General features: G+C 43.3%; 1 protein-coding gene across 1 annotated transcript in view; it reads left to right on the top strand.

The window, feature by feature from the left end:
• Positions 1-18,525, top strand: part of PIP5K1B (phosphatidylinositol-4-phosphate 5-kinase type 1 beta) — a 140,663-nt gene that overhangs the window by 55,574 nt on the left and 66,564 nt on the right. Inside the window, exons 2-3 of the mRNA XM_066604199.1 lie at positions 1,144-1,218; positions 1,765-1,833. Of these exons, the coding sequence (XP_066460296.1) occupies positions 1,765-1,833 (69 nt within the window). The 5' untranslated portion in view covers positions 1,144-1,218. The remainder of the gene's footprint in view (positions 1-1,143; positions 1,219-1,764; positions 1,834-18,525) is intronic.

Here is an 18,525-nt window from a genome sequence, read left to right as displayed (position 1 = left end):
ATAAATATGTCCATCCAATTCAACCTATTACCCCCTCCCACCAATATTGACCCAGAAGAAGGCAAAAAGCCAATTTTACCCATTTAAGAAATTCCTTCCTGACTTCCATCTGGCAATCTGAATTGGAAAGTTATTAATGATTATAACATGTAATATTGTAACGCTCAAGAACAACATCCTGGCCTCCTCTTGCACTCTTTTATCGAGTTCGCCATCACCACATCCTCAGGCAGAAAGTTTCATAGTCTCACTGCTCTTACAGTAAAGAACCCCCTTCTATGTCGGTGTAGAAACCTGCTTTCCTCTAGATGTGGAGGGCGCCCCCTTGTTACAGTCACAGTCGTGGGTATAAATAGATGATGGGAGAGATGTCTGTATTGTCCCCTGATATATTTATACATAGTTATTAGGTCGCCCCTCGGCCATCTTTTTTCTAAATGAAATAATCCTAATTTTGATAACCTCTCTGGTCATTGTAGTCCACCCATTCTGTTTATTATTTTAGTTGCCCGCCTTTGTACCCGCTCAAGCTCTGATATGTCCTTCTTGAGTACTGCTGCCCAAAACTGTCCACAATATTCCATGTGTGGTCTGACCAGTGACTTGTAAAGAGGAAGAGCAATGTTCTCATCATGTGCCCCTAGACCTCTTTTGATGCCCCCCATGATCCTATTTGCCTTGGCAGCAGCTGCCTGACACTGGTTACTCCAGTTAACCTTACAGTTAACTAAAATCCCCAAGTCCTTTTCCATGTCAGTTTTACCCAGCGGTTTCCCATTTACTGTGTAATGGTGACATGTATTTTCTCTGCCCATGTACTTAATCTTCCATCTATCACTGTCTATGGGAGCTATGCAAACAGCGTAGCACAGTGAGCTCCAATGATTCTGTAACTCGGAATCTGCTGAAACGGCATAACTCAGCCGAGCTTGGCTGTTTCCGTCATCCTAGCCACCCAGTCACCTCTTAATAAATGGTGTTCACATCTCGGCTGAGTTTCACATATATTGAGTATACCATATCCACACAACAGTGACCCAACCTCGATACATGGATGCTAGATCATATACTTGCTGCTTATAAAGCCCATGCTAATGAAGGTCTGCTATTTATTTGCTGACTGTTTTTTGTGTCATTTCCTAGGGTTTTGGGACAAGCTGCATAAATGACCAGTGCACTGATTCACCCCTGCTCCAGATGACTTACAACTGAGGAAAGGTAGGTGTTTTTGTTCCTTGTACAAGAAGTCGTTGGGCAGGCTGTACATGTGAGCATTAGAATCGGATTTCGAGAACCTGACAGTTGTTTTTGCCGAGCTGTCTCTTTCTGTGTAAATTGAGCACATCCAGTCTCAATATAAGCCGAGGTTTTCTAATGTCTGTCATTGTAGCTGGTGTTACAGTATGACTCGCAGCCAAGAGGAGCATTAGTGTAGCATTACAGCGGCCACTGGGCTCATTGTAACATTATAGAATGAATCAATCCCCATTGGTTTCCTCCCGGTTTTAAATTGAACTAGACACCCGGGAACTCAGAAGATGTGAGGTTACAGTCCAAGCAGTTTAATTGTTATGCAATCTCTAAGAAAGCAGCAGCTCAGTAAGAAAAGGTCTTCTGTAATAATCTACCCCCCCTTCCTAGCAATGAGGAACTGAAAGAGATGGGATTGTACAGAACTGTAAAGGTAATGATGCATTGGGCTAGATGGAAAATCTATCCTCATCGTTGGGCTATCAGGTAACTCGAAATTATTCTTCCGTCTAGATGTCTACTGTCACAGAGAATGGAAGTGCAACAAGTGAAAGACCAAACGGGGAAAAAACCTATAAAAAGGTAAGTGGACACGATCAAAATATCTGTGCTAACATTCTAATAATGGCAATTTAGAATGTTAACGAGGTTGTTCAACTTTTTTTTTTCTTTAACCACTTAAATTCATAAAGCTTGGTCCTGAGCTTTAATCCTGGCCAATAGTAAAATAGGGCACAGGATAAAAGCTCCTGCAATCTAGTTACAGCCATGGACCCGGAGGAGAAGGCAGAAGCGTTTTTTTAACCTTCTGCCTTCTCCTTTACAAGATACTTAGCACTCAATGAGCGCTATGTGGTGAAGAGAGAAAGCAGAAGTGAAACTTCCACTATTCAACCTGGCAAGCACGTGACCGCCAAAGGCTCCCTGCCACAGCAGAGCTGCAGGGTCCTAACAGATCCAGATCAGCTCGGTTAATGACTACTTTCATTACAGGGGGATGATTCCCCTGAACCTGGGGCTCCTGTGCATGCCCCAACTACAGTGGAAAAGTGTGAAATAAAAAAAAAAATGGAAATGATCCCCAGAGGTCTTATATGATGTCATGGGGGTTATAGATGGTAAAAAAATTGTTACATTAATAAGTTTAAAAAAATTCCAGAATAAAATAAAAAAATATGTATAGAAGAAAATGACCCATCACTGACGCCAACCAAAACCGTCGGCATATGTGACCTGTAATCCAAGACTAAGCAAATTATATGTAAATACGTCTGAAACAAAATGAGGAACCCATTCCTGCACTTTTTTTTAGCCTAAATATACTAATTTTAAAAATAAACAACTATAATGTAAAAAATTGTTGTTTTTTTTAAAAAAAAAACAAGCTTATACTCACATCTACTGGCTTCGTGCATCCACCATGGCGTAATGTTCACAGGCCGCAGCAGCCAATCACTAACCTCAACAATTATTTTCTATAATTTTAAAGAGAAAAAAATATGCCGGACAACCCCTTTAAGGACAGATATGTAGCACTCATTGGCATCCTAAAACATGAGCATCATCAATAGTGTCCAGTGGTTATTGTGATGCCCCTGAATCAGCTACACATTCAAGAAGATTTCATGGGCTAGCTTATAAGGTCGTCATGACTTGAAATGAAGAATAGACTCTTAGTCAGACATATACTATTAAAATGGCAGAAACAAGGGGTGTCCAGAACAGGACGCATATGTCCAAGTATTGCGAATTCTAAGCCCTGCCACGATATAAAAAGAGAGTAATAGATTGATAAATATAGGGCAAACTCTGACTACCATGTTTTTACTGATGTTCACCAAAGTTTCAGAAAGTTTCTGGCTGTAACCAATTGATGCGTGGGCTCCAAACTTTATATCATTATACATCATGGAGTTGGTTCAACCATTGACAGGTTACTCTTCAGATTCTTTTGTATATAGAAAATATTTACAGAATTACTTATTGGCTTATGTCTAAACCTCCCTGTCCATGGCAGTTTATTCGCACCGCTGAATCACGCCGGCCGACGTTTCCCATAGCATTGCTATGGAAAGAACCGGCACCTGTCCACGAGCGGAGAATGATTGAGATACTCCGCTCGCGACAGGCAATTCGCAGCATGCTGCGAATTACCCCGATTTTCTGTGGTCAGCCTATCTATTAGATAGGGCTGACCGGCAGAGATTCGGCGGCTGCTCCTGCTCCCAGGCGGCGGCTCCAGTGGCGGAGCTTCGCCACGGGATACCGCAACGCCCGTGGACAGGGGGCCTTAAAGGGGTTCTGTCATTACAATCTGTATTTTTTTTCTCCAGTAAATCTGCCCCGCTGGCACAACCTGTGGTAAATAACACATATAAAACGTTTTTTTCAGAAGTAGTACTTACCTAGGCTTCATTTTTCACCTCCATGCTCTGTTTACATCTTCAGCCCCTCCTGCTAGAAGGTCATCTCCCAGCACCCCTTGCTGTGCTGACCACTTCCGCCCTCACAAAGCTACTTCCGCCCATCCAGTGCAGTGAATAGTCCTGCCTGCAGTCTACCAAAATCTGCTAGTGTTTCTCCCTGGGTCTCTGAACACCCAGAGTTTCCCAAGGGCCTCCAGATCTTCCCTGCAATCTCACAGTAGCCACTCACTGTAGTCACTCATAGCAGTCACTCAAAGCAGTCACTCATAGCAGTCACTCATAAAAATCACTCATAAAAATCACTCACAGTAGTCACTCCACATGGTAAAAACAGGAATATTCCCCATGCAATGTATTGTATGAGTGTATGTATATATACATTTATCTATGCGTATATGTATCAAGATGTGTGTGTATAGATATATGTATGCATGTGTGTGTGTGTGTATATATATATATATATAATATAAATATATATATACACACATACATACACACACACACATATAATATGTATAGTAATATATCTACACACTGCATAGGACATGTACGTTCCACGCTTACACCCATGTGCGGCTGCCCTCAGAGAGACAAAAAAGTGCACAAAAGTGTGCGCAACTGCACTTACATCTGTATAAAGCTGGTCTTATTGTATGTATATATGTATGTCCTGTTGTACCGCCTCTAGCTTGGATACAAGATGTGATACAGGGGGCATGCAGTCTCTAGTACCCTGTTGTACCACCTCTAGCTTGGATACAAGATGTGATATAGGCGGGCATGCAGGCTCTAGTACCCTGTTGTACCACCTGTAGCTTAGATACAAGATGTGATACGGGGGGCATGGAGGCTCTAGTACCCTGTTGTACCACCTGTAGCTTAGATACAAGATGTGATACAGGGAGCATGGAGGCTCTAGGACCCTGTTGTACCGCCTCTAGCTTGAATACAAGATGTGATATGGGGAGGCATGGAGTCTCTAGTACCCTGTTGTACCACCTGTAGCTTAGATACAAGATGTGATACGGGGAGCATGGAGGCTCTAGTACCCTGTTGGGCCACCTCTAGCTTGGATACAAGATGTGATATGGGCGGGCATGGATACTCTAGTACCCTGTTTACTACCTCTAGCTTGGATACAAGATGTGATACAGGCAGGCATGCAGGCTCTAGTACACTGCTGGGCGGCCTCTAGCTTGGATACAAGATGTGATACAGGCAGGCATGGAGGCTCTAGTATCCCGTTGTACCACCTCTAGCTTGGATACAAGATGTGATACAGGCAGGCATGAAGGCTCTAGTATCCCGTTGTACCACCTCTAGCTTGGATACAAGATGTGATACGGGTGGACATGGAGATTCTAGTACCCTGTTGTACTACCTCTAGCTTGGATACAAGATGTGATACGGGTGGACATGGAGGCTCTAGTACCCTGTTGTACTACCTCTAGCTTGGATTCAAAATGCGAAACGGACGGGCATGGACGTTCTAGGACCCTGTTGTATCGCCTCTAGCTTGGATACAAGACGTGATATGGGTGGGCACGCTGCCACTTGGGATGCATTATGCATTGACACTTGGGGGTCAGGATAACAGCATGCTGACAATAGAGGGCAATGTATAGCTTTATGTCTTTGGTGATGTTAAATTCATTCTCTGTGGCTGATTTTACACAAGTGAGCACTATATCAGCACGAGAAACTCAAACCAATATCTCGCATGGCAAATATGCGAGTGTGTCTGCCAGTGCAGTGCGCCTTGTAAGAACAATGCTTTGTGATGTGCGTATGTGTGTATCATATATATACACATACATACATACATACATACAAACAAACAAACAAACAAACACACACACACCGCTGTAGGAGCAACTGTAAGAAACAAAATAAATGGTGGGAATACGGCGGCCGCCTGATCTTTCACGCACATAGTATTCATAGGGGAGGTCCTATATTTTCTCGGTCAAGTATTAACGAGAGAGAAACCACAGTAATCATAGGCTTAGTTTTGTCCCAATATACGGCCGTGACAATCATGGCCGCATAAGGGAAGAAAATTACATTCGCCTGAAACCGCCATATACACACACACAGACAAATAAAGCTAGATAGATATATGTGTGTATATACACATAAACATATAGATGAATAGACGCGGATGGATAGACGGGCAGACGCAGACGGATAAATGCAGGCGGATAGACAAATAAATGCAGACGGATAATTACAGACGGATAGATGGATAAATACAGATGCATAGAGAGATAAATACAGACGGATAAATACAGACGGATAGACGGATAAATACAGACGGATAGACGGATAAATACAGACGGATAAATACAGACGGATAGACGGATAAATACAGACGGATAAATACAGACGGATAGACACAGACGGGTAGACAGATACAGATAGCATATATATGCATATAAATATATATATATATATATATGCATATATGCTTTTATATATATATATATATATATATATATACTTTTATTTATATATATATATATATATATATATATAAAAGCATATATGTGTGTGCATATATATATATGCATATATATATATATGCATATATATATATGCATAAATATATATATATATGCATATATACATATATATATATATATATATACACACATATATGCATATATACATATATATATATACACACATATATGCATATATACATATATATATACACACATATATACATATATATACACACATATATGCATATATATATGTGTGTATATATATATATGCGTATATATATATGCATATATATATATTTATGCATATATATATATATATATATATGCATATGCATATATATATATATATGCATATATTTATATATGCACACACACATATATATATGCATATATTTATATATGCACACACATATATATATATGCATATATTTATATATGCACACACATATATGCTTTTTTATATATATACTTTTATTTATATATATATATATATATATTTATATAAATAAAATATATATATGCTTATATGCAGAAGCTTGCATTTCCATTGGCTAATAGAAATATATTCTGCCTGACAACAGTGTCAGGGATACATTTCTATTGGCCGAGAGGCAGCAGAAGCTTGCATTTCCATTGGCTAATAGAAATGTATTCTGCCTGACAACAGTGTCAGGGATACATTTCTATTGGCAGAGAGTGTGCACGTGTAAAGTGCTCCCAGGCGAGCGCGAGCGCGCCGCTGTCTCGCGCATGCGCAGTCGTGTGCCGCTTTCTCGCGCGTGCGCAGTCGTGCCGTTGTCTCGCGCGGCTACCTTCATTCCGCGCTTCCTCACAAGACAATGTACGCACACGTCACTAGTGACGTATGCGTACATTGACCTGAAGGAAGCGGAAGGTAGGCAGTGTACGCTTTTTGACCGGATGGAAGAAAATCGGGTGCTGGAGGTCACGTGACCGAATTGACAAGCGGCTCCAGGAGAAGATGTGGGATAAGAAGAAGAGGTAAGCAGGCTGCCTGGGGAGCAATAGGTAAGTATAAAATTTTTTGTTTTTAATGACAGAACCCCTTTAATGTTTTGATATTGTTGGTGAATACAGCTGTAAAAATGTGCATTGACAATGAATAAATGTTCTTTTATGGAGCCGCATTTCCCCCCAAATAAGGTATAACATCTGAAATATGCATCTCTACTTTAGAATTTCATCTTCCATTGTGTTATCTGTAAAAAATATTACCATTATAACAATTTTGCCTATGGATGAAGAGGGAAATTTGCCCAGATTCACAGGTATTCGTCCATCTCTGCTCATGAAAACCAAGCTAAAAAGAAAAGCTGATCTGTTATAGGGCACAACAATGCAGCATAACCCTATGTGGATTAAGAGTTATGGTGGCCACACTCACTAGATGAATGTCGGCCGGACCCAGCGATATGGCGAATCATATGATGTATATAACGTTGTCAAAGCTGTTTCCGGAAGGCGAATGTTGGGGGAAAGAAGGGTCCATTTTTTTGGATTTCAATTCAATATGTCTGGATAATACTTTTGCTCTCAATTAATATAGGCACCACCGGTATTATTGTATGTTGACGCCACCAGAAGCTAGGGGTTTGACAGCAGGAACGCCCCTGTCATTCCCCTAGCTTCCAATTGGCTCAAGCCTTGAAGGTCCTAGCAGCATGGGGATTTAGTTAATGCTGGGATAGAGGGTTATGCTTACGGGTGGTTTCAGTATTAACCCAAACACTGAAACCAACCCTCACCCTAACCCTCCATGCTAGCCACACCATCACCCAGCGCTGTCCCTGCAATTTCTTTGCAGTGTCCCCGCTGCCCTCCAGCCTCTGCATCCCCCTCCCTCCCTCTGTGACTCACTGTCAGCCAGCGCTGTGAGTCACAAAGGGATGCCACTGCTGGCCACTGCAGGTAGTCCGCCAGGAAAGCCACACTACCGCTGCTGCTCCCTGAATGTCCAGCGCCGCTGCAGAGTGCAGGGAGTCTGCCGGGGAACTGGGGAAGCCGCTATGCCACTGGCCGTTGCAGGCAGGTCGCCGGGGAAGCCGCTGTGCCGCCGCCGGTCCCTCACAGACCGGGTCCGCAGCCCACTGCAGGGAGCCCTGCCCAAGAAAGCCGTTAGAGGGCCGGGTAAGGTGCTGTTACTGAGTAGCAGGACCTGAGAGCGGGGGAGTGGCTGGCCTGTCAAACAGTCTCTTGGTGGTGACAAGATACAAGAATACTGGCACCACCAGAGGTGTCTGACAGCAGCTTACTACCCTCTCCCTATTGGGAACACATGCATGTTCATGCAAACCAATCATGTATGTGGAAGGCTGGCGGGAACAGTTATCTAAAGTGTGCCAGCAGTTTTATTGCCAGCCCTAATTTGGAGATATATCCTGTCTTGTAGGTTCTTGTACAATTCCAGTCTGTAAAGATATAATTAAGGTGATGTGCACCTTTTTGCCCAAGGGCCAGATTGTCAAATTGTAGAACCTACATGGGCCACCTAGGAACTGATACTTATTATGAATGCAGAAGACATTGCTCTTCGTCCGTCTATAGTGTGGCAGCAGCACTGCATGATAGCCCGGCGCGCTTACTGCGTGGTATTAAAGGGAGGGTTGCGAAAAGAAGATGCTTGCTGTCCAGTGCTGTGTTAATGCACATAGTCATTGTACTAGACAGCAGCTATCCTGCTTTGTGATTTCTATTCTCCTTTATTTTTTTACCAATAAGAATCTGCACAAAAAGCCATTTTCTTGGTCCTGCCTGCTGTAAACCACCGGGAACAGTTATTGCAGGTTGTGTAAGGCCCCGGGTAGCACATTGTGCATATTGTACATAAAGGATCCTTTATTTGGCACTAAGGCTCCCTGTGCTGAACATTAGAGAGGATGTTAGTGGAAAATAAATTATCCTCTACCTGCCTGGCCGGCACACAGCTGACCTTTCCATTTGTATGCAGGCATCCATAGCTATGGAAAGCTAGGTTAATGGGACTTTTCATATTTGATCTGATAAACATATTTTCCACTGGAGTATAATAGTTTGTGTCAGGCCATTTATAGTCAACCCTCTGCGTTATGAAATCTGCTGCCTTGCAGGCATTGCTATTTAGAGGCTTATATAACTTTATTGCAAATATTCTCCGATTTTCCTGTAAGGTGATGTAACATCAACTGAACATAAACTGTAAAGCCAAAGCGTGCATTTCAGCTTTAATTCTTACATCACCCAATTACATCTTAATTCCACCCATTGGGTAACATGGTTCCCTGGGAATGACAAATTATTGCAATTGGTGTAGAAAGGCTCAATATTGTATCTTACTGGGTGGACTTTATTGGTTTGGAGGAAATTGTGCCCATAAGTGGTATGTGACGCAGCACCCATATCATAGACAGACAACATTTAGTGTTCTGAAGAGATCTATCTGCCATCGGCGATTGCCAGTCCCTTTTGGCACATAGAGGGGAGTCCAGAGAAGGGGATGGACCCATATGTATGGCATCCATATGTCCTAATAGTAAGGCAACTCTTTTAAAACTGTGCACTCTTGGCAGCTTGAGTATATGTGAATATGTCCTGCTACTAGGTGGTTTTTCTTCAGTATTACATAAAGTTACCCTTAAAGGGATTGTATAGGATTAAAAAAAAATGTCTGCTTTCTTGCAAAAACTGCACTGTTCCTGTCCATGGGTTGTGTGTGGTATTGCACTGAAGTGAAGTTGGCAGGACTGCAATGTCACATCCACCCATGGATAGGAGTGGCACTGTTTTGGGGGGAAAGCAGCTTGTTTATCAAACCCTGGATGATCCCTTTAAGTATATAATAGGTATTAATGAGATTATGACATACAAAATTTCACTCTAAATTAGACAGTGAACATGTATGGCCAAGACTTTATTTTGTAACCAAAATCCATCTATCCAACCCAAAGTACTTGGGCACAGTAGAATTGAGTTTGTCTAGAGATGAGCGAGCGTACTCGGCCACGCCCCTTTTTCGCCCGAGCGCCGCGATTTTCGAGTACTTCCGTACTCGGGCGAAAAGATTCGGGGGGCGCCGTGGGTGAGTGGGGGGTTGCAGCGGGGAGTGGGGGGGAGAGGGAGAGGGCTCCCCCCTGTTCCCCGCTGCTACCCCCCGCACCGCCACGCCTCCCCCCGCCCCCCGAATCTTTTCACTCGAGTACGGAAGTACTCAAAAATCGCGGTGCTCGATCGAGTAATTACTCGAAACGAGTAGGTTCGCTCATCTCTAATTATGTCTGTTTAGCATGTTACGTATCCTGAACCATGCTATGTAAGATGCAGACCCTTGAAGTTGTAAGACCCAGGAACTCGGTTATGTTGCGGCACACAAGCTGTCTATCACAAAGTGCATTGCATCGGGCGGTCTACAATGGTGCAAAGAGCAACGTCACTGGACAGTTGAGCAATAGAGGAACACTCTATAGAGTGACAAATCACGCTACTCTGTCTTCCAATCAGATAGACGTACCTGGGTGTGAAGCATATCTGGAGAGCGCCTTTTGCCACAGTGTGTTGTGCCAACAGTTAAGTATGGCAGAGGTTCCAGTATGGTCTGTAGATGTTTTACAGGACGTGGTCTCGGTCCATTGGTTGCGTTGACAAGAATCATAAGCACAGAGGTGTACCTTGACATTCTAGACAATATTATGACTTTACTTATGACAATGCGGCAATACTATAGGAATGGTCAACAATACTTACAACAAGACAACGCACAAGGCCACAAATCCTAAACTGTTTGACGTTGGCTTGAGTATAGATGGTCCACGACTGGCCTGGCTGCACAGAGTCCCGACCTGTATACTACTAAACATCTGTGGCGCGTACTGAAACGTTGGAACGTTGGGTCAGGAATTATAAACAACGTCTATCTTCTATAAGAGAACTTTCAAGATGTTTGCAGAATGAATGGAGGGAAGTAAAGGATGAAGTGTATCAGACATTAGTAGAAAGTATGCCACAGGGAGTATGCGATGTCATTAGAACCAAAGGAGCCCACTAAGTATTAACATATGGAAAGAAATGCTACTTTTCATCATTGTTTATGTGTCCAATTACTTTTGGTAGGATAGTACACTTTTTAAGCTGGGCATGGACTGGTTCCGCTCTTGTACACTGTTTTATTTTCTGTATTACCTGTCAGTGTATTACAAAGTACAGTGATGGCTATATTTGAAGGATATTATGGTTGATAAGTTATTATTTTTTTTATTACTTTTCATTTTAAAGCTCCATTAATTATAGGGCGCTGTACATGTGAAAAGACATTTAGGTATATTATATACCGTATATACTTGAGTAGAAGCTGAGTTTTTCAGTACTTTTTTGTGCTGAAAAAGCCCCCTTCAGCTTATTCTCGAGTCAGGGAAGGGTTAAAAAAAACCCCTCCATGCTCATTTCCCAGTTGGCGTCTGTGTCCCTAGCAGCGGTGCGGCAAGCTGCTTGAATTCCTGTGTTCCCTGTGGTGGTGCGGAAAGCTGCTGGAATACTCCTCGCTGTCATCTCCCTGCTCGGCTTTCAAATTCCCCGCCATCAGCGCTGTGTAAGTAAGCACTGTGATTGGATCAAGCGCCGGCTGTGATTGACTGGTGCGTGATCCAATCACAGCGCTTACTTACACAGCACTGACAGAGATGACAGCGCTGAGCAGAGAGGACGGCGGGGGATGACAGCGGGGAGAATTCAAGCAGCTTACCGCACAGACACAGACACCGTCTGGGAGGTAAGTATGGCGGGGGTTTTGTTACCCAGTATATACTCAAGTATACCTTGGCTTACACTCGAGTCAATATGTTTTCCCAGTTTTTTGTGGTAAAACTTATTGACTCGGCTTATACTCGGGTCGGCTAATACTCAAGTATATACGGTAAGTTGTTCTCTTAGCTTACAACAAACTGCTATTAATCTGGTAATGTTAGTGGGGGGCCAAGCAATCCCTTTGAAATCCTCCAGGCACCCAGTCAGTACTTACATAGCTCTAAACGGGATCTTTTTTGGTGGTTTCCATAGCTAATTACATTGCTATATGCATTGTTCAGCTGATCCGGGGAAGGTGCTGTGTACACCTCAACATGAGGCGTCTGTTTATTTTTCCATTTAGGTAGCTGTAGACGTTGTCTTTAATTAGCTGTGGGCATGAACATTAAATGTCATGAGTAGGGTTGTCACCGGATCCAATAATGTTTTTCTACCTTGGCACTGATCTGCGGTTTACATTGGAAAGATACATAGAAGCTTGTTGGTTTAAGTTCCACCCTAACCAACAGTGTTGCTGCAAGGTTGTGAAGAAAGAAACAAAAAACATATTGTATATTAAGCACAATGTTAGGTTCTGTTCACATCTGCATTGGAGGCGCCATTTGGGGTTTCCAATACACATCCATCCCAAAATTCCAGATGAAAATTGCGCAGCATGTACTTTAGCAACGAAGCAAGACAAACCCTTTTATAGTCACTGGGATCTGTCCATACCGTTTGATTCCGTCATAAGTCCAATCCATTCTGAGCAGGGATTCCTTTTTTCTGCTCCCATGATGGAGCAGGGAAACAGAAAACCAAGCGCAAATGTGAACAGAGCCGAACCGCAGATTTTAAAATGATATGGAGAGTCTTACTTGTCCAAGAAAGTTATTGCTGTTGGATTGCATTGCTGCTGCATTTTACCATTAATGAAAAAGGCTGGTTTCACATCTGCGCTGGAACGTGTGGTGCAGGGAGTTGGCAATGATGACACCAGCAACAGGGACATGTGACTACTGCAGTCAATCACCAGCTTGGTGATTAGCTACAATGGTCACATGACCTTGTGTCCGTGACGTCAGTGCTCAGTACTCAGAAGAGATCGGGTGAGAGCAAAACAGAAGTGGAAAAAAGTTGGGAAAGTGTGTGTATTTCTAAAATGTCAAAACAGCAGAATGAGCACCTTTTGCCAAACAAAAAGGTTTTTTTGAGATGTATGCAACTTTTTGATTACTTTTAATTCCTGTTCTAATGAAGCAGGATGAACAGAAAATAGCTATGTCGGCATTTTCTTTTTTAGTTTTCTTTTATGGAATTAACCATGCTGCATAAATGTAATATTTTATAGTACAAGTTGTTATGGATGTGGTGATACCAATTATATGTAGTGTTTTTGTTCCCTTTATTTTTTCAATATTTAAATAATTGTGTAAGACCGCCTATACATGGCAGAGCCGGATTCTGCATGTTGGAGCCCACAGCAGAATCTGCCCCTGACAGCAGCAGTGTCCGTGCGTACTTCTCTTTTCTCCTCTTCATCTGTACTGTGGATGGACCAGCATCTCGTTGTCGGACAGTACAGATTTTTTTTTCACATTTTTTCCCCGTGCCGTCGCTATGTGATGACATGGAATCTGCAACCTGTCCGCAATGTTAATTGCAGACGGGCTGTGGGTCAGACGGCTTCCATTGACTTCAATGGAAGGCGTCCATGCGAACACCGCACAAAAATGGAGCATGCTGCAATGTTTCGTACGCAAGTGGAAAAAAATATTTGATGATATTTTCAAAATCTCAAACACTGCTGCTACATCTACTATAAATTTCACAACTAATCTGCCCCGTGTAGTAATAGTGTCTCTCCCCTCCCACCATGTTGGTGGCCCCAGTAGTAATAGCAGCCCCCATTATTGTGGCCCCGCCAGTAAACGCGGCCCCCGTTATTGCGGCCCCGGCTGCAATAGTGGCTGCCTATTGTGGCCCTGGCTGTAATAGCGGCCCCCTATTGCAGCCCCAGCTGTAATAGCGGCCCCCTATTGCGGCCTAGGCTGTAATAAAAGCCCCCTATTGCAGTCCCAGCAGTAATAGCAATCCCTATTGCAGCCCCCGGCTGTAATAGCCACCCCTATTGCGGCCCCAGCTGTAATAGCGGCCACCTATTGCGGCCCCGGCCATAATAGCGGCCCCCTATTGCGGCCCCGGCTGTAATAGCGGCCTCCTATTGCGGCCCCCAGGAGTAATAGTGGCCCGCTATTGCAGCCCCGGCAGTAATAGCGGCCCCCTATTGCGGCCCCAGCTGTAATAGCGGCCCTCTATAGTGGCTCCAGCTGTAATAGCGGCCCCCTATTATGGTCCCGGCTGTAATAGCAGCCCACTATTGAGGCCCCGGGAGTAATAGTGGCCCCCTATTGCGGCCCCGGATGTAATAGCGGCCCTCTATAGTGGCTCCAGCTGTAATAGCGGCCCCCTATTATGGTCCCGGCTGTAATAGCAGCCCACTATTGCGGCCCCGGCTGTAATAGCGGCCCCCTATTGCGGCCCCGGCAGTAATAGCGGCCCCCTATCGCGGCCCCGGCAGTAATATTAACCCTCCCTCTCCCAGTAATAACATTAACCCCCCAACCCATATACTTACTGACTCCTTGCAGTCCCGCGCTCACCTCATCCCGGCTGCCGGCTCTGCTGTCATGCGTCCTGGCGTCTACAGAGTTACTGCTGTTTGAAGTAGAATGAGATACGTTTGCCAAAACTGGAATGTCCTGCAGAACCAGTTCTGTTCTTGGTTAACTTTACAGGGTTAAACTGCTAGTGGTGCCCCCTCTTCTCCTCAGTCCTAACTGCACCATGCCCCACCTCCAATCCCGTAGCTATGCCACTGGTTATTTTGTGGAGTGGTTCTGGTTCAATCAATGCAGCCAATAATGTAATAACTGGCTAGCATTCTTATGCATATCTCATGCATAATATTCCAATTATGGGAAGATCATTTTTATAATTATTAAGAAGGGGTCTCTTAGCATAAATTATTTCAAAATAAGTGGCATCCCAAGACATCTGTGAGATAGATGAGTTCTTAGCTGTCATTTGTTCTGTGTAGAATTATTTATTTTCGTTTCCTGTGGTTTAATTACCAGTTTCAGTTGTAGTTTTGCTTTGTATTATGATTTTTTTTACACGATAATCACTCCATAAAGAAGCCCTTTCACTTCTGCGTTAGGGCTCAGTTCAGGGTTTCCATCTGTCTGCTCTGAGATAAAAATAAAACGGAAAAAATGCATTTCAGGCTTCCGTTTCCTTCCATTCCGTTAGGTTTCCATTTTTGTAGACAAAAAAATAAGCCTCAAGCTCGGCAAAGTATGTTCGCTTAACTCTAAACCTAACGGAATGGAAACAAGCTGAAACCTTTCCATTTGCTTTTTGTTTTTTGAAACCCAATTGAAATAAAGGGGTAAAAAAGTGTTTTGTGATTATTGCCAGGCTTGAAAATATGCTTGCTTAAAAAGGTAAATTCTTATGTTATACAACATATGGTGCAGTGTACTAGTCACATATCATTAGACTTGTCTGTACAACTGAAGACAATTCATTCTGGAGCTCAGCACGGAGTCAGGCCAGAGGATGGATTAATGGGATCTTATGATCAAACAAGGAAGCCTAGTACTGACTGCAAGAAGGATCTGTGATAATGATGGCAAGGTATTGCCTGAATTGCCTAAAATGGACCAGCCAATCAAGCGGAGCACCCGCACTAAAAAGGGCGACCCTGCTGTGGAAGAAAAGCCAAGTCCAGGTTTAAGATGAACAAGCGACACTAACCACAGAATACCAAACCAGAAGGTTCTTAAGTACTAGGTATCGAATACAGGGGAATTTACAGAACAGCCAAGCCGAGAAACCACTGAGCACATGTCCACAAAATGCTGGCCGATAACATAAGAGGAAATATAACCTGTATCCTTTGTACAAAGGAGCCAGTTTCAATACCCTCACAAATAAACTGTTAGGCTGACTGGGCTGAAGGGCAACCCAGCAAGCCTATCAGCACTAGAGCCAAAGAGAAATGTTAATCCCTAAGGATCTAGACCTAAATGACACTACGCATGCACCGCTTGGTGCATCATGTGATCCGTGGATGATATTGTGACTCTACCCCATAACGCCACCCATAATCAGGAAGTCACAGCCATAACAGTGCCCCAGAATTGGCTTACAGTTACAAGCACGGGCGTAACTATAGGGGATGCAAGGGATGCGGTTGCACCCGGGCCCAGGACCCTTAGGGGGCCCATAAGGCCTCTTTTCTCCAAATAGGGAGCCCAGTACTATGAATAAAGCATTATAGTTGGGGGCCCTGTTACAGGTTTTGCATTGGGGCCCAGGAGCTCCAAGTTACGCCTTTGGTTACAAGTATTGCTAAAACCTGTGGAATGATGCATTGCAAGCATAGGACTATGTAGGATCTAGAAGCAAGCATTCTTGTCTAATAATTATATCTTCAAAAATAATAGTTGTCAGGGGGAGAACTGGCTGGACCCGCTACTTACATCCAGCTAATGGGATTTTTAAGTAGCTAGTCAGCATTTTTTTGAAATACAGTAACAAAATCATGAGTAAACTACCCAAGTAAATGGAGATTGTGATGTTGCATTTATATGCAGCCTAACAACATTAACAGAATAGCATCTTTTAAAGTCCTTTGAACATTCAATCATTGCAACAGCAACGTTTCCATCTGATCTCTGTGAGGTTTCGTGTTATCATAGACGCCTTGTGTGGATCGAAATAATCAAATACAACAATATTTACATCCTACCTGGCTTGTATAGTGGGAGTCATGTGTATATACGTGAGGCATGAATGGTTTTAGTGACGATGATCACTATTTATCATCTTTTTGTTGATAGCAGCACAGTATTTAAAAGTACACATATTAGCAATGCTTTCACCATTCTGTCCAGTTCATCCCAAACCAGCTCAATGGAGTTTAAGTCTGGAGACTGTGCAGGTCATTCCAATCTTTGAAGCTTACTGGCTTCTTCTTCTCCTAAGTAGTTCTGATGAAACCTAGAAGTATGTTTTTGATTAGAGATGAGCGAGTATACTCGCTAAAGGCAATTGCTCGAGCGAACATTGCCTTTAGCGAGTACCTGCCCGCTCGAGACGAAAGGTTCGGGTGGCGGCTGCGGGCAGGGAGCTGCGGGGGAGAGTGGGGCGGAATTGAGGGGAGATCTCTCTCTCCCTCTCTCCCCCCCCCCCCCGCTCAATCCTGCTGACTGCCGCTACTCACCGATCCCCCGCGCCGACACCCGAACCTTTCATCTTGAGCGGGCGAGCAATTGCCTTTAGCAAGTATACTCGCTCATCTCTATTTTTGATCATTGTCTTGCTGTAACCCCTGACCAACTAGGCGTACACCAGAGGGTATTGCATGGTATATCAAAATGTTGTGGTAGCTATTATTGTCCAGTATGTCAGTCACTCTGTGCAAGTTGTCATAGCTGGATCCAGCAAAAGAACTCCAGACCATCACACTTACTCTTCCATGATTGACAGTTGGAACCACCCTTTCACCTCCTCAACAGCATACAAGTTCCCTTTCAAGATGTACCTAAGATCTCACATTTTAATTCATCTGTCCATAAGGCCTTCTTCCACTCTTCAGTAGTCCACCGGTGGTGCTGCTTGGCCCAGGCCATCTTGCAATCTTAGCCATGGCTTTTTTACTGATACTCTGTCAAACCTGCAGATCGATGTCTTCTCTTCACAGTTGAAATGAAAACTCTGTTGCATTAAGCTGTGCATGAAGATTTTGTGCTGTGAGGCGCCGATCACGGAAACTGTTGACTCTCAAAAACTTGTCATCTAATTTTGTAGTGGCCTTTGGTCTGCCAGACCTCTTTCTGTCGGAGTTTCCTCCAGTTTCCAAGTGCCTTTTGATGGTATAGAAAACTGTACTGATTGACACCTAGGCTTTCTTGGCAATTTCTCTGTAGGACAGACCTATTCTTCTACAGGTTATAATTATCTGTCCGTCTTCTTTGGTTAATTGCCTTTTTTGTCATTATGATAGCAATGTCCTCTGTTCTGAAGAGCAAAACTGCTCAAATCCTGCCCTAGAGGGTGCTGTAATGTAGTCTGTTTCAACACTTGTTATATAGAATCAAATGGTTTGAAAGTAATCTACAAAACTGGAGACACGCGTAGGAATAGTTTCATCAAATTTCAAACCATAACTTGCTTTCTGTGCTGCAGAGCAGTTTTCCTTGATGTGTTCCTTGAAAAAAGGCCCTTTGGTTAAAATCCTAACATCAGACTATTATTGTATTTCAGGTTAAAGTTTCATAATATTTTTACATTTTTAACTTACTGTTTAACCTTTGTACAATTTCACGTTATTTGCTGAACTTAAACTGTGTTAATGCCAAAAATAGCTGGGAGAATTGCGGTGTTCTTAAACTTTTGGCCGATAGTGCACAAATGTAACAGGATTAAATCACTGTGATGTGCTTGTCTGTACATGAGTGGACTTGTATATGTTCGAGGGGCTTCAAAAAGGGAGGTCACGT

Source organism: Eleutherodactylus coqui, chromosome 5 (genome assembly GCF_035609145.1).
Source record: "Eleutherodactylus coqui strain aEleCoq1 chromosome 5, aEleCoq1.hap1, whole genome shotgun sequence".
NCBI classification, from domain to species: Eukaryota; Metazoa; Chordata; class Amphibia; order Anura; family Eleutherodactylidae; genus Eleutherodactylus; species Eleutherodactylus coqui.
This window is presented reverse-complemented; position numbering and strand designations above follow the sequence as displayed.